The sequence below is a fragment of the Stegodyphus dumicola genome, chromosome 2 (assembly GCF_044657685.1).
Source record: "Stegodyphus dumicola isolate Sdum_Otavi_A_Nest chromosome 2, ASM4465768v1".
NCBI lineage: Eukaryota > Metazoa > Arthropoda > Arachnida > Araneae > Eresidae > Stegodyphus > Stegodyphus dumicola.
This window is the reverse complement of record NC_140769.1, coordinates 91,323,801-91,347,159: the sequence shown is the minus strand read 5'-3', so window position 1 is coordinate 91,347,159 and position 23,359 is coordinate 91,323,801. Positions and strand designations below refer to the sequence as shown.

General features: G+C 33.3%; 1 protein-coding gene across 13 annotated transcripts in view; it reads right to left on the bottom strand.

The window, feature by feature from the left end:
* The window catches only part of LOC118189641 (acyl-coenzyme A synthetase ACSM3, mitochondrial-like), a 129,571-nt gene that overhangs the window by 79,461 nt on the left and 26,751 nt on the right, over positions 1 to 23,359 (bottom strand). For 8 of the 13 annotated variants that reach the window (XR_015039494.1, XR_015039493.1, XR_015039492.1 and 5 more), the window contains exons 2-7: positions 21,703 to 21,771; positions 14,815 to 14,915; positions 11,899 to 12,011; positions 9,836 to 9,954; positions 7,186 to 7,244; positions 2,090 to 2,147 (exon numbers count right to left, since the gene is read on the bottom strand). Coding sequence is in view for 10 of the 13 variants with exons in the window: in XM_085810883.1 (XP_085667009.1) it covers positions 2,090 to 2,147; positions 7,186 to 7,244; positions 9,836 to 9,954; positions 11,899 to 12,011; positions 14,815 to 14,915; positions 21,703 to 21,771 (519 nt within the window). In the remaining 3 variants the exon portion in view is untranslated. Of the gene's footprint in view, positions 1 to 2,089; positions 2,148 to 7,185; positions 7,245 to 9,835; positions 9,955 to 11,898; positions 12,012 to 14,814; positions 14,916 to 21,702; positions 21,772 to 23,359 lie in introns of those variants that run through there. The other 5 variants (XM_085810880.1, XM_085810882.1, XM_085810887.1 and 2 more) reach the window with 3 other exon arrangements.

The following is a 23,359-nucleotide window of genomic DNA, read 5'->3' as shown; positions in this document are numbered from 1 at the left end:
TGCAGCGCATGACGAGTTTCAAGAGAAAGATACGCCGAAAAAGTAAAAATCCAGGAGATTTAATAAATAGTTATCTGGTAACTTATATTTAAATTGAATAAATGCAGTTGCGTGTTAGCTGTAACTTTAATTTTTCTCTTTTGCCTTCCAGAAACCTCGAGAAAAGAAAAATTACCGACATATTCTCGTGCATGATTGAAAAGCTTTTAAAAGTAGGATAAAAACTTCTCAGCTCAGTTGGAGCTGTTGTTGTTAACTTGGCTGCTGTAAATTTTGATCGGATTAGCTCTCTGGATTGTGTTCTATTTAAGATTTTAGTAGTTTAAAATATAGCTACTATTTATATTGTGCGATATTGTGCTATTATACGAATATATTTGAGGAAAAATCCTGCGTTTTGTTTTTTAATCTTGTGATAAGAATAAATTTTGTTAACTTTTTATCGGACTTGTGAATTGAATCTACACTCATGTCCATAAATTAAGGATAATTCGGAGTCATGCGGAAATCGAACTCTAAAATAAATATATCACCTGTAAAATCACTACACACATCTTCAAGAATCATATGCAAATTTCAGTAATTAACCAGACACTTACGAGAGTGTAAGAGAGTGATATATAAGGAATACAGGCAAAGAAGTAAAATTGTTCGCAGGCGCTTTATAAGCATTTCAGTGCAATAACCGAATAGTTATGACACAAAGGACGCATTTGGATGAATTTTTACGGGGTAGAATTATCGGCCGTCTGGAATGTGGGCGTACCCAACTGGAAGTATCAGACGAACTTGGAATTGTCCAGAGTGTCATCTTCAGGCTTTGGCAATGATTCCAAGATGATGGTAATGTGAGTAGACGTTACAGCACAGGTCGCTCCAGAGTTACAACGCCAAATGAGGACCGGTATTTGGCAGTTACTGCCAAAAGAAACAGGCGGAGCACAGTCTCAGACCTGTCTCGTCAGCTCTCTTCAGCCACTGGTACGACAATTTCAAGGCAGCCGGTGTACAGACACTTAGGGCAGATTGGTCTATATGCTCGTAGACCTGTCAGATGCGTTCCACTTACTGCAACTCACTGTCGCCTGCGGTTAGCCTGGAGTAGAGAGCATGCATTGTGGACACCGCAAACAGTGGGCTTGTGTGATGTTTTCCGACGAGTCCAGGTTTAGCTTGCAGTCTGATTCTCGCCGGACTTTCATATGGAGAGCTCCAGGTATCCGTTACCATCAAGGAAACATCATTCATTGAAAGACACCGTTACGGTGGTGCAGGAGTGCTCGTTTGGGGTGGAATTATTCTGGGTTCCAGAACTGACCTGCATGTTCAAATTGGAACCATTACAAGCCAAATCTATCGAGACGTCATTCTGGAACAACATGTACGTTTGTTTCGGGACGCCATGGGCGCACAATTTGTGTTTATGGATGACAACGCCCGTCCTCACCGTGCAAACATCGTAAGCGAATGCCTTCTCTCGGATGATATCGACCGTATGGACTGGCCAGCATTCTCATCGGACTTGAATCAAGTAGAGCCTGTGTAAGACATGCTTGGCAGACGAGTTGCAGCCCGTCAACCTCCTCCTACATGTCTACCGGAACTTCGGAGAGCATTGCTTTTTGAGTGGTGTAATATCCCCCAAGACCAGATCGATAATTTGATACTCAGCATGCCTAGGCGTTGTACGGACTGTATTGCATCGTCTGGGAGACATGCAATGTATTAACAATCATACCAACCATGTAATATTGGTTTTTTGTAAATAAGTTTTTTTTTGTAATTTGTTCCAGGGAGAAAAAATCGCTAATTTTTTTAATAATATCAAACATATAGCATCTTTTTTTGCTCTTTACCTTTTGTTTAATAATTAAGCTTTACAAATAAGTCAAATTTGTTTTGCTTCTAACTCTTCCTTTGGCTGATTTTGCATTATCCTTAATGTATGGACATAAGTGTATTATGAGCCGTACGCAAGCAACAATATTTAAAAAATCTTAACTAATAGTTTGAAGTCTAATTTAATTTCTTTGCGAAAATTACATGCACTTAATAATTTAGTATAAGAATTATAAAATAATTTCTTTACCTTATGATTTGCATTTGCATTCTTATACAGAGAGTGAAAATCAAGCCAGCCAGTGTTCCTGTTTGGGAAAAAAATGCTTAGATTAAAAACAAAATAAACCATAAAGACGCACATGCTTATAATAAGGCCATGAATTATTTAAATATTTGAAGTTGAATCCTGCGAAAGATGCTAGAAAATCCGTGATTTCCGATGGTACAGACTCATTATTTGAAACCCTCCCTCGAATTTGAGTGTTGAGGCGAGTCAGTAATATGGGATACAGTGGGTGATCGGTTAACGAACAGTTCGGACTGCGAACAAATCGGACAACGAACACTTTCAGGAAAGATTTTTGTGTTCGGACAAAGAGCACATATTCGGATAACGAACTAAAAGGAATTCTAACGAACACTTATCGGCTCTCAGAGCATTATGTGCAGGGTTGCCATCCTTCGTTCAAGGAGACGGAGGTGATGAGGGAGACACCCCTGAAATTATGGATGAAATTTTGATAACTGCTAGAGATCTGGAATTGGAGATGAACGAGGGTGATATAGAAGAGCTCATAATGAAACATGAAGATGAACTGACGACAGAAAATGTTTAACAAATCTTGAATGAAGAACACCAAGAAACACAACGAAATGTGTTTCATCCTGAACAAGAGGAAGGCGAAAGAGGACCAATGCCCACATCTGCCATTAAAGATCTTTCAAAAAAGTGGGATGATGTCAGAGCAATGGTCTTAGAATGGCACCCACCAAGCTGATGTGAGTAGGGTTGGCGATCTTTACAACGACAATGCTATTAATCACTTCCGGAAAATCCTGAAAAAGAGAGAAAAGCAATCGACATTGGATATGTTCTTTAACGCACCATAAAGAAAAAATGAAATGGACTGGTTAATATGCAAAACTATATATATGTATTACTTTTAAATAAACTTACTAAGAAATTATACATCTTTATATTTAATTTAATTTTTAGGGTCTCCAGAACGAATTAATCGATTTCACAAAAAAAGCTATGGTAAATCGATGATCGGTTAACGAACAATTCGGATAGCGAACATAATCTTGTAACAGATTATGTTCGTTAACCGATCACCCACTGTATATTATGTAAGCAGCATATGCGAAAAAAAAAGAACTGAAGACAGTTAAATAGTGTTGCTGCTCGTAGTAGAGAAATATGTACAGCGTTATTTATAATACTGGTGAAACCTTTTAAACTTCATAACAAATAAACTAAACAACCAATAACAACTTTTTACTGAGACACAGGTAAAGTCATTATTATTATTATTATTTACGCATTTCACAAATGCTTAACGTATCCACTTTTGTTGCTAGAGCAGACTGAGAAAATTTACTTGGACATACAGAAGAGCTCCAGGCTTTCGACCTTCACTAATTCGACATAGCCGTCAGAAAAAAAATTCTTTAAAATATCACAAATTAATGAGCGTGTACACGAGTAAGTAGTATGCTCTCTTCATTGCTCACCCAGATTCTATTAGTGTGAGTCAGTATACGCTGCACTCAGCAGTATGCACTTACACAGTTCGTTGACCTCAGTACCAAGTTTTATCTGCCGATGAGTTGACGTTTTGTTTTTTCGTTGTTCCTGTGACAATATTCTTTTGCAGTACATTATTTTTACCCAGTATTTATGCATCGTGTGAGTTGTGATAACTTCAAAGAGAAAAAAAATTGAGTGCAATCGAAGAAAAACTGAAATCTTTGAAGAGATTAGACAAAGGTGAAATATTATTAAAAGTGGCACAGGTTAATAACATAGGAAAGTCAGAGTAAGGGACTGGTAAAGAAGCCGAAAGCAGATAGAAGAGTAATGTTTCGAGCAAGCGACAGCTAACGCTATAGAACAAAGAAGAATGAAAAAATGAGAGTACAGAAAAGTTATTCAAGTTTTGTTTCTTTCGCTTGGACCCCATCTTACAGGAAAGAGCCTTGAAATGCAGAAAGGAATTGAATGAAAGTCACCCTAATTTTACAATTAGTGTTTGTTCGCTTAGTAAGTGGAAGAAAAAGCATAGTATACAGCAGCTAACTGTATGTGCAAGAAAAGCTTTTAGCAAACGATGACTTGCTAGAAAGCTTCAGAGATTAGTTCCATAAATTGTTAAACAAGGAAAACCTGACTGGCGGCCAAATTTTAAATTGCAATGACACGGGAACAAATTACACAATGCTACCCGCTAAAATACTCGCAAACAAGTCTAGAGCTACAGCAGCTGACTGCAAGCGAAATAAACAACGATTAACGATCCTTGCGTGAAGAAATACCATACCAAATCTTAAAACGAAACTTAACTATAACAAGAAAAAAAAAAATCCATCAGTGTGTCCCAAAATGCTCTTCCGGTCAAATATGTTAACCAGAAATGTGCTTTGACTTCACTTAAATGCTGCTGAATGAAGGTAATGTTCTGATGACTGAAAGCGGAAGCAGAATTTTCCATATTGAAGGAGGCAAGGTCCTGGAGATAGCGTGAAATACGTGGAGGAAACTCATCAACGGAGGTTTCAGTTTTGTAGAGACTGCGAGATCTAGCTGAGAGAAATCGTCAAATAGCTGGCAAACAAAAGCCAGTTATCAATTTTTTCCTCAATTTTTTTTCTCTATTCTTTCTAGATTGTACTTTGTGGCACATACAGTATAAATTGATAGTTACTAGTAAGATCTTTTGGAATATTGAATACATATCTTCAGTTTTGAATATTGCATTTGTTAATTTTTTTTTCATCTGAGCTTCCGGACCACCCCTTCAGGCCATGGCCCGTTTAGTTCGAATAACCGGGACTGCACTGTCAGGAAATCTGGCTGAATACTATAACTTGAGAAAAAACAATAATGATTACATCTTTTAACAAGAAGTTTATGCAGTTCACTACCACAAAGACCGTTATCGAAATCATTTGCGAAGTTATCTCAATCAGATTTGTTACTGGGATAGACAGGATGCACTGGACGACGAGTACAGGCATTAATCTGGAGTGGACTTCAAATTCCACGTTTAATATCACGTGTTTTTTTTATCTCATCAAGGATATTGGTTTTGTGCCCTCAATTCCCGATAGTTCCCAGCATTTTAGCAATTTTATCACCACTATTGTGGTTCTGATCGATCGTGAATCACTGGCTCAAGCATTAGGACAATGTATTTTGACGATTGCAGACGGAACGATTCATCGGAGAGATGGCCATCTATCAACAAAGATGGATACACCGAGCGTTTGTGAGCTATGCAAAAAAAGAGCTTTGTAGATTTGCCTCTATTTCAGTATCTTAAAATTCCATATCTGTTGCATAGTTTACTTCATATGAATTTTTAAAAGGCGTTACAGAACTATGAATAAATCTACATTAAAAGAAAAACAAATTCCACACTCAAAAGCTGATATCATAGCTGAGGTCAACTATATTTGCAAACCATTAACTAAATCAATCTATACTTCAGTGCTTTTCTAGAGCCTAACTACACGAGAAAGGGGGCGACGACTTTGTTGATGTTTTATAGCAAGAGTACAATGTTCAATGTTTCAGACATTAGGCCGACAGTGTTTTAAATGTGTAAAATAATGGTGAATTCTCATACAACCATACTGTGTTTACTTCCTTGTGCGAAGTAAAGGAAGTATTGTAATCACGAAAAATTCTGGGTACCACATTTGAATAAAAATATCCATTTAACATTGCAATTTAACAATGTTTTTGCTTGACATCTGTACATAAGAACAGAATAAAAAACTCTTTTACCCCAAACGAATTATAAAACTGATTTAAAATAGGTTCAAAAGAGATTTTTTTCGTGGCGTAATCATTTTTGAGTTATGCGAGATATCAATGTACGTGCACGTACATACGGCGTCTGTACGTACGTGCGCATGTATGCATATATCTCGCATAACTCAAAAATGATTAGCCTCAGAGTGTTGAAATTTTTTATGTGAGTTTGCTATAATATGTAGATGTGCATCTCCCTTTTTGGTTGCAATCGGCCGCTTCAAAAGTATATAAACACTTGTATATGTGTATCCACTCTGTTACGAACTCAGTTTCTTTATTCTTATATGTTTGTAAATTGTGTATTTTGTGCTTTAAAAATGATTGAATTATGTTGTTCTCATCTTCCGGTTAAGGTTTTTATGCTTTTAGTTAAACTGCATGCTATAGTTGTAAAATTATCAACAGTTTAAAAGTTAATTAAGTGTCGCTAAGCCTAATTGTTTTTACCTCGTTTACATTTGAAATTTAGCAGAATAGTGGATTCGTTGCCAATCCAGAGAAATTAAGCTTCGCAACAACAAAGTAACGTCTTCTTTTATTATTGCGAATTAAATTATGTTTAACCCATTTTGGAATTATCATTTAAGTTATTAAGCTATCTCATATATTGACTCTGCATAGCGTCCACAACAAATTAAGTCAGTTTCTACTCTTCCAGTGTCTTTTTTTCGCGTGGAACCAAAAGTAAACTTTGAGTTTTGTGCACCGAAAAATGTGCCTTCTTGCCCGCTGGCGGAATTGCTTATTTTTGCGCATAAATTGTAATTTTAATTATAATTTTTTTTTAAATTGCTTTAACTGTATTTGTTGGTTTATGTTCTTCTAGATCTTTCAATTTTTAATATAGATATTTTAAGTATTTTTGGCCTTGTCGCTAAGTGAGTACGGAATTATTTGAATGAGAAATGTATTTCTAATGAAATTCGAGGAAATAAGTTTAAATGAAATGCGGAAAAAAATGCGTATAATTTAATATTGCGTACAAGGGAGTCATGTGGCGTACACATCGGATTTTTTAATTTCGGTACCATACTTAGTCAGTAACATTTACGAGTCTTCTAAGCAGATTTAAAATAAGCTCAAGTAAAGTAAAGTATTATGTTCAATATGTTAGATATAGTAAATAAAGTGTAGCGTTGAGTATTTTCAAGTTATAATAGGTTTCCTAGGACTTAACTCTATCTTAAGTAAAGAAGCACTTGTAAGCTAGCAACAAGCTAGTTTACAAGTTAGCTTCCATAAGTTTTAATGGAACAGGAAGATTAAACGTTGAAATAAAGAATTATTCCTTTTAGTAAATTTACCTGCGAGTAGTGCTTGAAACGACTATCTTTGTCTTTAAAGAAGGGCAACAGACAGCAACCTAGAAAAGACAATAAATAATGATCGACTTCCAATTGCAGGGCTGTAGGAATTAAAGTATTATTTCAACATTTAACGAAACAGAAAAAAACCTGAAAAATATGCATCAAGAACATTTCATTAAATCACAGAATCAATTATTCAAAAATAATTTTTCCCTCTATAATATTTTACTGTCCAGCAACAAGGAAGAAGGCCTTCACAAAAAGTCGACTGAAAGAAAACGAATTTATTTAAAAGATTTTGGTTATCGAGGTTTCGGTTAGCTAACTACCATTTCTTCACTCGTTTCATTTTAAATTCGGTCTAGATGCAAAAGTAGTCGCGAAAACATATTGACCATTTGAAGAAGAGAAAATGTCTATGAATAAGGCGCATTACAAAAATTTTGCAAATCGTTTTATCGTTAAAGGAAAGTTGCTCAGTAATAAAGCATGCTATTGAAAATTCCATAAAAAGTAAATTTGTAGCACCTCTACAAGGCACTTTTCAGTATACCGAGATGTCTTGTAGTTGACGATGTAGCGATAAAATGAATATGACATGTGAACATGTGAGTGCATTCATTAAATGACTTTGTAAAATAAAAATGCTGTCCTTTTTTATATACATTCAAATCTTTTTTTAAGAGATAAGAGTTCCCAAAAGCTAACTGCTGCACCTTAATAGATAACTTTATTTAAATATTTGAGTAGCCGAGGTTTATTTCTATGTTGCTGAATTGTAAGAAAACCTTTTTTCCGGTTTTATTTGATTAACTGAACAATAACGCTATCGAGTTCTTTGAGATACTTGAGAGCCAGAAAAGAAGAGATGAACATCAAAGTCTGGGACGAAATAATAAATATCCATAGAAGAAATACAGAAAACATGCATCTCAATTTGAAAAAAAAAAAAAAAAAAAAAAAAAAAAAAAAAAAAAAAATTGTAGTGTCTGGTCCTCCTCAACTTTAATCTTAAAAGTAAGTAGCGGCCTCTGAGCGAAGGAAAGAGTTATTTGGAGACTGGCTTTCGGCGAGAGATGGCGGATGTTCAGTACAGCGTATCAGATAATCAGCGATTCTGTTCTTGTTAGCCCAAATGGTGTTAGCCTAGAAGGGCTATTAATTTCGCATTGACATTTTGCGTTGATTCACTTTTCAAACTGTTGCCACAGTAGCCAAGTAGTACACTCCTGTATTATATTTAAAAAAATTAAATAATGAAGAATCTGCGTGTGTGTATGTTTCTCGCATTGTCATAAAACAACGGTGCTTAGAGTCAACAGATAGAGATAAAACAACGATACCTAATTTTGAAAAACGTAATCCTCCAACGAATATGAACATTTCTCGCCGAAAGCCAGCTCTAATTTGGAATCTGGAATTTGTTTTATTATCTATTTCATATTTTGTTAGACATTAAAGAACTTTAGATTTACAAACTCAACGATTCCAAAGCGAGGAATGGCAACACTGTGCGAAAAATAAAGAACATTGTTATTTCTAGCGCACGAGACTGTGTATCGAAATCCTAAAGATATGCTCATTTTAAAATTATTTTGCGATATTGCTGCTAAACTGAATTTTATGGTTTAAAAGCGAAGAACATGATATTTAATAAATAAAAGTAACACACAAAGGTTAAAAAAATGCCCCTTAAGGCATAATATAAAATCTTTCACATTTTTTTAATATATATCTTTTTGCTTTTGAGTAAAGTGTATATAATTTACTTAGTGTGTTGTAAATCATATACACTTTATTGTAAATACACAGATTATTGTAAATAAAGGAAAAGGGTTAATCTGGGTGTCATTAACTGTATACAAGGCAAGACACTGGCCACAGCTAGATTTTACAAATACACTAGTTACTATTAATTTAGAAGTCAAAGAACAAAAATTAGAGTTATATTTGCAAATTTTCACAGGACTAGTTTCGATGGTTTTACTCAGCCATCATCCTAAGCTGCCCAATTAGGCACCCAACATTATTAATCAAGCATTTAAAAAAATCTCATCTCAACACATCAAAAGCTCACGCTTCTTTTAGGAGAGCCTTAAAATTTGGAGTTCATTAACGTGAGGCATACATTAGGAAAAAGGACACAAAGAAGTCCTCTGTTGCCCAAAACTATTGGTCCGCAAATCACGCTTTCCATTTTTCTGCAGCCAAAATTATTCAAAAAAAGTCTTCCATTGGTGAATTAGATTTTCTAGACGCGTTTCATATTCAAAAAAGAAAAAAATCTCTCAATTATAGTTAATGACCGTAATTCCAATCCATCTTTACCTTCAGCCGCTAAGGAAATTATGTTTTAAGTTTCTTGTTTCATCAATAGATGGCGCCAGTAGCTTATTTCATGCTCAGTCATTCTCTTATTATCTTATCTTTTCACTATATCTTATCTCGTTCATTTGCACTTTGGCAGCTGAGGTTGATGGTTTGGTAAAACTATGGAAACTAGCCTTGTCAAAATTTGCAAATATAACGCTAATTTTTGTTGTTTGATTTCTAAATTAATATTTGATCGTCGTGTTATTTTAACGTAAACAATAGTTACTCTTAATCAATATATCTAAAGAGATTAATATTATTAATTTAGTCTTACTTGATCAATTAAATCAACAACTGTTTCATGAGCTATAATGCAAGACGGCTTCAGAGCTGAAAATCTGTAAGCTATATCTTTAGCTGTTAACATCATACTACCTGGACTAAGAATAAAACCTGGAAAATAAAAAGAAATAATTTAACTCATCACAAACTCCACTGTAATAAAAACAAAAAATTATTACAAAAATCCAGTATTAATGAGAAAGGTGATTAAAGCGCAAATGTTTTCCTAAAATAACTGTAAAAAAGTCATCTTGGAAGTCTTTACTATTTTTGACATATATTTACTTACTTCTAAGCATTGCTTACAATTTAAATACTTAAGTCAGCTTAAAAAAGAATTTATGCTAAAAAATTGCTTAATGCTTGTGAGAAAAATTAATGTGTTTTAGCATTTTCTGAGAGTTCATTCCAAAATGGGCTTAATGTTTCTTAAACTTCCAAGTGCTTATTTGTATTTAAACGAATATTACAGCTTCAAGACAACGAATTTCCCCTGCTTTTAAGATACTTAGATTAACAAAAATGATACATCATCCAAATAATTCTGAATCGAAAAAGGAAATCCAACATGTTTTTAGAAAAATATTGAGAATGGTAAAATATCAAGATGTGAATTACAAATCGAAGGCATCTTATTTTTAATATGAGACTTTAAAAAAAAAAAATGGTGCCCAATTTAAATAGTATTTAGGAAGAACAGCTGAACAGGATTAAACTATTTTAGGGAAAAAAACGCCAACTAAAAGACTGTTTATTCAATCAAGTTTAAAAGGAGCTTTCCAGACATTCAAATTACAGTACTTCATCACTTATGGGAAGTGCATTTTCAATAAATTTCATTTTTCTAAAATTTTTAAATTTGATTTCACAGTAAGTGGAGAGAAAAATGTTTTTACTCGCTCTAAACTATCATTTGTAGCATCTTTCTGGTGGTGTTAAAAAAAAAAAAAAAAAAAAAAAAAGGCTTACGGGGGAGCTAATAACCAGAGGCGTAGCTAAGTTTTAAGCGCCCGCGGACAACTAAAGATTTTGCGTCCCTTTCTGTGTTCCAAGAATGGAAAACGTTTCATTCTAAAACTTATAGCATCAATTTGGCGTGCCTTGGATGCTGCGCCCAGGGACAGATGTTCCCCTTTGCCCCACTCTGGCTAAGCCACTGATAATAACAGATTGAAATTGAAAAATGCTTAAATATTTCCAAGCAAATTATAATGCAAGAGGGGAAATCAGTAACTTGCTGAAGCTGTTGCCTTAAGATAAAGGAAACAATAAAACAAGAATGAAATCTCCATTAAAGACATATTTTTCTGTTGCAGCCAGCAGGCAATAGTCAGGAATTGGAGCTTGAAACTGCCAATGAAGCCTTTGAAATTAAAGGAATTTGTGTACAGATGATTTTGTAAGAAAAATCTCTAAGAAAGGACGCCTTAATCTTACAACAGAAGAAAGATATCTAGTGACAGTCAACTGCTGAATGGGGCAGAAACTATAAAATTCATCAACACTAGACTTTATGTTTAGTAGCGAGACGAGACACGATTTAAACACAAATTCACAGCAGGATTATTTCTATATGGAATAACAAACTCAAATTTTTCCGTCGAGGGCTGAGAATATAAGAATACGTTAATCTTCATTAAGTATCGAGAAATATCGTGTTGAATTAATGCAGGCTCGTACAATTGCCTAGGGAAATTACAATAATTATTTTAAATTATCATTTCTCTTTAGTGAAAATTTCTTGCACAAAGATGACAGATGACAACATTTTGAATAGTATAATGTATCACTTCCGGAACGGATGTTGCATTTTGAGATGTCTTATCTGGGATTTCTCTTACCCCTGTTAAGAAATACGCATGCCATCAAAATTTAAAAACCATGCAGTAATTTCGTCATCTATTATCGAAATGGACTGAAAAGGAGTTTTTTGTACAGAAAGCAATCTAGTTTTCTATTTTATTTCAGTTAGCATTTATTAAAAAAGAAATATAAATTCGGTTTATTTGAAAGCGAAACAGAGTAGACAATTTGAACGGAGAAAGATATGTTTACCTATACGGATAGCTGCAATATTGACCAGCCAAAATTCAGGCATTTTTGGTAACATAACCATTACGATATCACTTTTCTTCAAGCCACACTGTTTCTCCAACATGCAAGCAGTTCTGTAAAATATAAAAGGAAATAAATAAAGAGAAATTAGATGTTAAGCTTGGCTTTTGGTTTACAACTTGCATATAATTATTTATTTTCATCTTAAAATCTGTATAATTATCTGTTTTAAATTATATTTTTAATTCTAGAAGCAAACAAGACTTGAACTGAAAACAGTTTTAAGCACAATTACAAATGGCATTTTTAAAAGATAAAATCCAAACACTTGGGAGGGAAAAGATTGTATTTGATAAGGAGGGATTTGATTGTGTTTGCATTTACTTTTATGAAAGAGAGCCCAGTGTTAGAAATTAAAGTGCTAAACTCAGATTCCTCGTTTTACATAGGTTAACTTTTAAGAATTACACCAGAAAAATTTTATTTTCACCCTAAGTTTTGGAATTTTTGAAAATATTCGGTTGTTTTCGAAATTTCTTAAAATAATACATTTACACTCTTTTCCAACACAAAATGAAATTTTTCTGTTTTCTTTTACATTTTATTTACTTCTCCGTAAGATAATAATTCCTCTAAAAAACGGTGTAATAGTTAACGGAAGCTGATTTTAGCCCGAACTGTAAGATAGGGTTCCACTCACAAGTCTCTGTTATTTGAGTGCATCCTTCCGCCCTTTTCGCGGATGTAATATCGTTCTACCTCTTGTGGTGTACTCTGAACAACATTCTCGACGACGAGACAGCTGAATGGTTGGTAGCTGGTCGCTTTCCAAGGAATACATTCAAGAAAGTGTCTGACTCCTGAAGGGAAAAAATTGTTTCTGTCTTTGCATCTGTCGTCCGTTTGTTTGCAAAATAAAAATTAAAATTAAAAAAAAAAAAACTGTATGGAATGTATTACATCGATTCTTAAGAATCGATAAGCCAATTCAAATAATACCTTGAACTCTTGACTAGTTGTGTTAATTCACAATGGGCGGATAATTGGAAAATATAGCTAACGTTAAAAGATCACAGTTAACACCAAATAGCGTTTAAAAAGCGTTCTTTAAAGATATCAAATGAATGATGTAGAATGTGTTGCTTAAAATAAGTTTTAAGGAAAATCAAAATAAAATTTGCATAGAATTTTAGTTTTCCTTACGAAAAAAAAAAAAAAATGTGTAATATTCCTTTTTATTTTGTGTAATATTAATGCCTTGATGATATTCTTTCAGGCAATATATCAAGAATGGTTCAAAGCAATGATATTATTAATTTTTATCTCAGTTTATCTACATTTGTAGTATGTAATTCAATCTTATCTCAGTTTATCTACATTTGTATTTGTTTTGTTATTTACATAAATATTTCTCTATTGCTCCTTTGCTTACCGCCAATCACTGCTGGTATTTTATTCTCTTTTGGGCGCTGTTCTGTTGCATTCTTCTGAATCACTGCAGCAAGAATATTTGGTTTGACAAAACTTCATCACTAACATTTTCCTTCACCCACACTTACGTATTTCGGCGCATGCTTTTTCAAACCAATGAATTTCAGACAGAGCTTATAAATTGCGTCGGCTCCGGTACTTCTCAGTTTTCGAGATAAATTATAATTTCAGTCGGAGCGCATCGAAGCCCTAAATCGACACTTATTTTATGCAAGTGAACCACAATTTTAATAGATAAATTTTGTTTTAATACTAAACGTGCTTTAAAAATCAACTCTAACTTCTTAATGTAGGCCTGTCTTTCTTTCGCATTCAAACCTTGAGCAGAGGTTGAGACTTTTAAGGAAAGAAAAGCCTGCAATTATATTATTCTCCAGGATGTGCAATGAATTTATGACAACGGAAAAATTTTGTGTTCCTCAAAGTACTAAAAGTGATGCCCTGGTCTTGCATGTTCCACGCTAGTTACTTCCTATTGCAGAATTCCTGTAGACTTTCTGAATGATGTAACCAAATGGGGGCTGCCACTGCTGTCACTTGTACAGAGAAGTCTTATGATTTCTCCTTGTCGGTTAGAATTATATCGACAGGGCATCGTGATAAAAAAGTCTTGATCTCTTACCCCTCTTTTTTTCTCTTACTCTCTTCCTCTTCTCTCTCTCTTTATCTAGAATTCTCATGATTCTTCTTAGTCGAGGTTTAATCGTTTTTATCTTTTTTAGTTGGTGTGCTGCAAAAAAAAAAAAAAAGAGTGGTGCCGGTCATCCCTTGGAACATTATACATATAATGAAGGCTTTAATTCAGACAGAGATTTTCCTCTATTTCCCTGCGGCATGTATCAACATTCATAAATTCATTTCTTACTTTTATTTTTAGAATTATATAATCAGTAACCAAATATTAATCTGTATCAAAACAAAGATGCCATAGCAAAAATATTAAGATTTGTTGGAAAGTTCAATAAACCAAAGATAAAAAGCAATTTCATAGCAGCAACAAGACAAATATATACTTATCAAATTTGCTTATCTAGAAAAGAGATAACCGATGCGTACATAGGGGATAGATTAGCAAAGAACACATTGCACAGACTGAACAAAGTGTACTTCAGTAAAGAACATAAATAACTTAAACAGACAGTCCGTATGTGTACAGTAGAAGAAAAAGAAAAAAGCTTGTTAAAAAATTCTTCAAACTATATTTGTGAACACTGCCGGACTCTTAATGTTAAGCTAATAAAAATTACTGAATTTTGGTAATTTGATTTCGGATTTTGATCACCAAGAAAAAGATTTTTTTTGCAGTCGTTTGAAATTATAGTAAATTATATTAAATATCAGATATTAAGTTCGGAAACATATTACCATTGTTAACGTATCAGTGCAATGTCAGTATTATGTGCATGGGAATTAGAGAAGATTTACCTCATTGTTTCTCGCTGAAAATCTTGAAAGCTCCATTTCAGTTGTCGTCCATCTTCAAATGCAAACCAGAATGCTGGTATTAAGTTACTTCTCTCTCCTGTCTAACGAATTAAAATCTAAGCGCATAAAGTAATGAAAATGCACTTTAAAAAATCTTTAGGCAAATTCTTTTTAAAGCACTATAAAATATTTCTAATATTAATCTAATGTATTATTATCTAATATAATATTATATTAGATTAATATAAGAAATAAATATTATTTAATGCACTATAAAAATACTTACGAAATTAATTAATTTATAAAAATACTTATAAAAATACTTAAAAAATTTTACTTATTTATTCAAGACTCATTACATCTGTACATGATCCACCATTGCTGATTTTCATGTATTTTAATTACTAATATACTGGTTCTTTTCTAGTCTAAACCATCTTGAATTATTTTTACTTAGATAGCCAAACACTAAAACAGCAAAATTTAAAACATTAAAAATTGCATTCACTTTGAACAGACGATAACTGAACCTGGTTGTAAACGTGTGTTGTTACTTTCTGATTACTCCTTTAAATCTTCATAACACAATTAATTATATTTAAATATTAAAAAAAGGAATTCATTACATTTCATTTAGAATTGCATTCATTTAATGCATTAATGTACACTATTCTTTTTATTGCTCATGTAGTAAATATTTATGAGATTAAAGTAATACTAAAATGATTATATTTTCTGCTTCATAAATATTTACTGTTCAAATTTTATTTTTTACCAGCATTTCCTATTTAGGTATTTTGCATAATGAAACTCGAAAGGCATACGAAACGAACGTGCGCCAAGATATATATTGGCGAGAGAAAGTACAGTTCGTGAGCAATGCAGTATATTTGACTTTTCACCTTAGCTACTTGTACCTGGCCAAAGGTCTAATCCAGTAGTACTTTCTTCTCTTTCAGATACAGTGTTAAAGTATGTTCCTGTTGTTTCTTTTTCTTATTGCCTAAAATAGGTAAGCCTGATGATATTTAGGACTGATGAAGATTCTATGTTAAGACTGATGAAGATTCTAAGTTATCTTCTTTTCAGTACTTCAGTGCTTTAATGTCTGTGAAGATTATTACTTTTGTTATGCTTAAGTTAAGCAATATTATCCTATTTTATTAAATAAAGATTTCGTAGTTAAAATTTTTGACTTATGATTCTTTAATTCTGTGCTTGAGGAAACGTACTCATTACGCCTTCAGTGCTAATGCACAACCAACAAAAGATTATGAGACTGATTACGAAATTCTAAAATTGAAATTTTGTAATGTTGTAAGATTCCAGGGTCATATTCCAGGGCCATCAGTGTTAAAACTCTTTGTTGAAAAAAAAAAACTAGTTACAAAGTTTATGTAAGATTCCAGGGTCATAAAGTGTTAAAACTCTTTGTTGAAAAAAAAAAAAAAAAAAAAAAAAAACTAGTTACAAAGTTTATAAGAATAATTGTAAAAAATAATAATGTCTATTCTAAAAGAATCAATTTGTATAGAAAAGTTAACAGATGAAAATTATTCAGTGTAGAAATTTAAAATAAAACATCTTCTAATAAAAGAAGGTTTAGATGATGTTGTATTCGAAGAAAAACCGGAAAATGATACTGATATTTGGTTAAAGAATGATCGTAAAGCTAAAGCTTTAATATCTCTAAACATTTCGGATTCGCAAATTATCCATGTTTTGCATAGTAAATCTGCAAAAGAAGTTTGGCAAAAGTTAAAATGTGTCCATGAACGTGTAAATTTAACAAATAAGTTATTTCTTCTTAGAAAACTATATTCCATTAGATATAATGAAAGTTCTAAAATGCAGGAACATATCAAAGGAGTACTAGAATTGGCTGAAAAGCTGCGTAGTATAGGTGAAGAAATTAAAGAAAATAACTTAATAGCAATATTACTATGTTCTTTACCAAATTCATACAACTCCTTAATAACTGCAATAGAAAGTAAATCGGAAACTGAATTGTGGCTAGAATATGTTAAAAACAAACTAATAGATGAGTATTGTAGACGTGTGGAAACTAAGAAAGTTCAAAAATACGATTCAGTTGCTTTAAAAAGTAAAAGCGAAAATAAATCACGATATTGTACTTATTGTAAAAGAAATAACCACACGATAAATGACTGTTTTCATTTAAAACGCAACGCTAGAACTTCCCCGAAAACAGATGTAAATAATAGTAAAGTAAGAAATTATTCTCAAAATTATAAAAGTAATGCATGCCAAATAGCAAATACGCAAAGAGTAGAAAACATAACAAAAAGAAAATAAGTATCTTAAAAGTACTGAAACTGAAAATTCGCAGATTCAGTTTAATCAAGTTCTAAAAGTGGAAAATAAACATGAAAACACGCAAACGCAAGAATGGGTTATCGACTCAGGAGCCTCAACTCATATGACGAGTGATAAGAATTTTTTCTCTCAGTTAAATGACTCTAATAAACAAATAGTAACTGTAGCCAATGGTGCTAAACTAAATTCGTATGGTATTGGTAAAGGTTATTTTAAAGTTCAAAACTTAAAGGGTCAGGTTACACAAATAAAATTAGAAAATGTATTGTATGTACCAGGTTTAGATAGTAATTTACTTTCTGTTCAATCTGTTACGAATAAAGGTTGCATTGTTACATTTGATAGTAATAAGTGTTACGTAAAGCGTAACAATATACTCGTAGCCCACGGCAACGCTCAGCAAGGTTTATATAAATTGATCGTAAACTCAATTGACGAGAAAGCATACTTAGCTAATAATGTTTCATGTTCAAATACGAACTGTATACTAAAATGGCATCAAAGATTAGGCCACAGAAATATAGATGCCATAAAAACACGTGAGAAAATGATTTGGCAGACGGCATTAAACTTGGCAAATGCACTCATAGTGTGGAATGTTCTACTTGTGTAAAAGCGAAACTAACTGAAACACCTTATCCCAAAACTAGTTTTAGATCTAAAAATCCACTGGATTTAGTGCACACAGATGTGTATGGGCCAATTGAAGTCAACAGCTTAGGAGGGAAAAGATATTTCGTAACTTTCATTGATGACTATTCGCGTTATACTCAAATTTATTTTATTACTTCAAAAGATGAAGTATTCGACAAACTTAAACAATATGCTGCATCGACAACAAATAAATTTAGAAAGAAAATCAAGGTTCTCAGATCCGACAACGGTACAGAATACTGTAACGAAACTACTGAAAATTATTTAAAGAAACTTGGTATTTTCCATGAAACTTCGGTTCCTTATTGTCCGGCACAGAACGGCGTCACAGAAAGGAAAAATCGCTCTTTAATAGAAATGACAAAAGCTATGCTAATAAACTCTAAATTACCGAAAGGATTCTGGGCTGAAGTAGCGGCTACTGCCGCATATCTTCAAAATAGGTTACCAACTAAAGCCACAGATAGAACACCATATGAATTGTAGAATGGTAGAAAACCAAACTTAAGTCACTTACGAGTATTTGGCTGTAAAGCGTTTTATTACGTGAACAAACAAAAACGGCGTAAATTCGACAACAGAGCCGAAGAAGGACTATTCGTAGGATACGATTTACGAAGTAAGGGATACAGGATTTATGTAGGTGGAAGGAAAATAATAGTAAGTAGAACTGTTAAATTTTCAGAAAACGCGTCTTTAACTGACAAACATGCAGAAAATAATGCTGAAGATTTAAAATTAATTCACTTCAATAACTCGCAAGAAGATGAAGAAAATAATGAAGAAACATCTCTTGGCGATGATTTTACAGAAGATTCAAAAAGTTCCGAAGAGTTAATTAAATGTGAAGAAAATGTAGAAAGAAGGGTTTCTAGCAGACCAACCAAAGGGGTTCCACCGGAAAGATTCTCTTATAAAGCAGAAGACGAAGAATCAATCTTACCTAAAAATAAAGATCCAGAAAGCTTTGAAGAAATTCTAAACTTACCAAAACGTGAACAAGAAGCTTGGATCAAGGCTATGCAAGAAGAAATACATTCTCTAAAAGAAAATGAAACCTATACACTTACAGAATTACCACCAGGAAAACATGCAGTAGGCAGCAAATGGGTGTTTAAGACAAAATATGATGAAACTGGTAAAAATATAAAATACAAAGCACGCTTATTAGCCAAAGGATTTACTCAAAAATACGGCAGTGATTATGATGAAACTTTTTCACCAGTAGTGAAACACACTACAATAAGAGTTTTCTTAGCATGGGCAGTGTATAATAATGCCAAGGTACATCAACTAGATGTTAAAACAGCCTTTTTGTGTGGCAACTTAAATGAAGAAATATATATGGAACAACCAGAAGGATTCGTTATTCCAGAAGAAAGACATAAAGTTTGTAAATTACAGAAGTCGATTTATGGTCTCAAACAAGCAGCTAGGTGCTGGAATGCAGAAATTGAAAATACATTGAAGAATCTTGGGTTCAGTCAAAGCAAAGCAGATCCGTGTCTTTTCACAAAAGTGGTTCGTGATAAAAGAATTAATTTAATATTATATGTTGATGACATCTTAATAAGTTCTACAGAAGAAGGACTAATTCTTCAAACAATTAATGATTTAAAGAAACGTTACCAAATAACGCATCTTGGTGAAGCTAAATATTTCTTAGGCATGGAAATAAATCGCAAGCAAGATGGAAGTTATCTCTTATCACAGAAAAATAAAATAAATCATCTTGTCAAGCAATTTCATCTTGAAGAAGCGAAACCCGCTAGCACACCAATGGAAACAACTATTATAACCTAAACAAGGAAGAAAATCTTCTAACTCCAAATGATAAATTTCGCCAAGCTATTGGAAGTCTCTTGTATATATCGTCTAGCACAAGACCAGATATCACAGCTTCAACTCACATACTCAGCAGAAGGTGTAATAATCCACGTCAAAAGGACTGGAATGCTGTTAAAAGAATCATTAGATACTTAAACACGACAAAGAACCTATCCTTACAAATTTCGTCGAGTGAAGAACCTAATATTACAGTTTATTCAGATGCTGATTGGGGACAAGATATTGAAGATAGAAAATCTACATCAGGAAGTGTTATTTTATTAGGAAAAAACTGTATATCGTGGTTTTCAAGAAAACAAACTTGTGTTTCTTTATCCTTAGCAGAAGCTGAATATGTTGCACTATCGCAAGCTACGCAAGAACTATTATGGCTATTAAAATTAACAGAAGATTCCAATCTACCCCAAACTCTACCGATAAAGGTATTTGAAGATAATCAGTCTGCTATAAGACTTGTAGAATCTGAAAAATTCAGTTCGCGCACAAAACATATTGATACAAAAGTTCATCATATACGTGACTTGAATAACAAAGGAATAGTAAAACTTGCTTATCTTTCAACAGAGCAAAGGGTTGCTGATATTATGACTAAACCAATTCCTAAAGTTAAATTTCAGTTTTGCAGGAATGAATTGCAATTAGTATGAGTTTCATTAGCAAAACAGGGGCAATGTTAGGATAAATTTAGGTATTTTGCATAATGAAACTCGAAAGGCATACGAAACGAACGTGCGCCAAGATATATATTGGCGAGAGAAAGTAAAGTTCGTGAGCAATGCAGTATATTTGATTTTTCACCCTAGCTACTTGTACCTGGCTAAAGGTCTAATCCAGTAGTACTTTCTTCTCTTTCAGATACAGTGTTAAAGTATGTTCCTGTTGTTTCTTTTTTTTATTGCCTAAAATAGGTAAGCCTGATGATATTTAGGACTGATGAAGATTCTATGTAAGTTATCTTCTTTTCAGTACTTCAGTGTTTTAATGTCTGTGAAGATTATTACTTTTGTTATGCTTAAGTTAAGCAATATTATCCTATTTTATTAAATAAAGATTTCGTAGTTAAAATTTTTGACTTATGATTCTTTAATTCTGTGCTTGAGGAAACGTACTCATTACGCCTTCAGTGCTAATGCACTACCAACACCTATTTGGCTGAATATACGTTTAATAAGTTCTTTTAAATATGGATTACCTTTGTACCATTTTCATCATTACATAATAATTTAGTAATAATATACACAACTTACACATCACAACTTACACATGTATATCATATGGACATTCAAGTAAATTTATTTTTCCATGTTCTTTATCATTTAAACACTATTATGCTCATTTTCTTGGGTTATGAATATTTGCTAACCTCAACAAATCTTTCAGATTTTTTGAACAAAGGCATTTACAAATTTTTCATTACGACGAGGATAATTTTTTAAATGCACTTGTTTTAATTTTTAATTCTAATAACATTTTTTAGTATTAAATTTTTGCTTATTTTTTAATCGTTTTAGATCTGTTTCGATTTTCGCCGCCAGCCAGCTGAGCGGTAAAATCGTTGACCGTTGGTAGTTCGATCCGGGGTTCGAATCCAGACAAACTGGCTGACTGAATGGGCGTTTTCGTCATTTTTCCCGCGTGTAACGTGTATACAAACCAGTTTCCCATAGAGAGTCCTCCAAGAAGGCATCCCTTTCGTTAGGCAGATAGCCCTCGATCGCTTTGCCACATTCAAGTAAATCAAACTGTGTCGATTTGGTTCTCTAAAATAGAGCGATCTATCAACAACCCTGACTGTTCTTAAACTTAATATGTTTCATAAACAATAATCAATCAACAAATGGACTGTATTCCTACATTTTTATTTTATTACACTTGTCAGCGATGCGAAATAATTGATACAAAATAAGCGAGCCATTCTACATGGCTGTCACAAACACAATTCTATCAATCAATAATCTTGTTGCCACACATAAAGTTCAAAACTAAAAGAAGAAAAACAAAAGGAATTTACGCTGTTTGCAACAATAAAATGAAGCAAACGATACTCACATAAACATCCTGGCCCTCGTTGAAATCCCAGGGGATTTCAACAGTTGGAGCATTTTGAAACTTCTTAGTCTGTAATAAAGATAAACATAAGAAAAATAATACAAAATATTATATGCGAAACAGTTCATAGTTTTTTAGTCTGAATAGGAAGAGGACACAATTTCACGACTGGTCGTTTAATGACACCATGACCAGTTTTAATACTAACAACTCTGACTCTTTGATCTGAGCCCAGATGAACAGCAATTATTCTCCCTAACCTCCATTTAAGAGGCGGAAGGTTGTCTTCTTTGATGAGGACTAAGTCATTGACTTCTAAATTGTTTTGACATTTTTGCCATTTAGGTCTTTGTTGAAGCTGAGACAGGTATTCTCGACTCCATCTTTTCCAGAAGTGCTGAAAAATAAACTGTCTCACATGCCATTTGTCAATGTGATTGAAGGAACTATAATTTAGGTCTGGTTCAGGTATGGCAGTTAAAGACGTTCCTATTAGGAAATGACCAGGTGTTAATGCAGTTAAATCATTTGGATCAGCCGATGTTGGACACAATGGCCTAGAGTTGAGACAAGCCTCAACCTGCGCTATCAAGGTCTGAAATTCCGGATAGGTCAGCACAGTATCACCAACAGTCCTTTTTAGATGTAATTTCATTGACTTTACTGCCGATTCCCATAGTCCACCAAAATGGGGAGATGATGGCGGGTTGAATATCCATTTTATTTCCTCTAAAGACAAAAATTTGTGAATTTCTTGATTTTGCTTACATTGCAAAAAACATTTTCTGATTTCTTTGTCTGCACCTTTAAAGTTAGTACCGCAGTCACTATAAATCTCAAATGGTTTCCCTCTTCTTGCAATAAATTGTTTAAATGCACTTAAAAATGCCTTTGTTGACAAATCTTCTACCACTTCAAGATGATTACAAAACACACAAATAAGCATACGTAATATTCAACCTTGATTACCTTCAACCTTGATTACAAAACACACAAATAAGCATATGTAATATTTAAATGATTTTTGTCCACGTCCTGCACGATGTTTAATCATGAACGGTCCAGAAAAATCTATTCCAGTTCGATGAAATGGTCGCGATTGTGTTACTCTAGATTCCGGTAGATCAGCCATTATTTGACTTGCAGTTTTAGCTCTAATTTTGCAACACGTAATACAAGATCTTACTACTTTTCGGATAGCAGATCTAGCAGCTATGATCCAAAATTGCTGTCTAATTAAAGACAGAAGAAGTTCCGGTGCTGCATGCAGATATTTGACATGAAAGTGTCTAATTATGATTTCTGTCAGATTGTGTTTTGAAGGTAATAAGATTGGATGTTTTTCATTTTCTGACAGTTGCGCATTTTTCAGTCTTCCTCCTACACGTAACACTTTGTTGTCATCTAAAATTGGACACAAGCTAAGGAGGTTGCTGTTTGTAGGTAAGTCCTTTCCCAACTTCAAACACTGAATTTCCTTGAAAAAGTGAAATCGCTGTATTATTCGGACAATACAGAAAGTTGCAGCTCGAATTTCATTACTAGATAAAAAAGACGTATTTCTTTCTAGATATGCTACTTTATGAATCTTAATATCCAAGCAAATATGCGTTGTAACTTTGGAAATGAAGATATATTTGATATAATAGCATGTTCC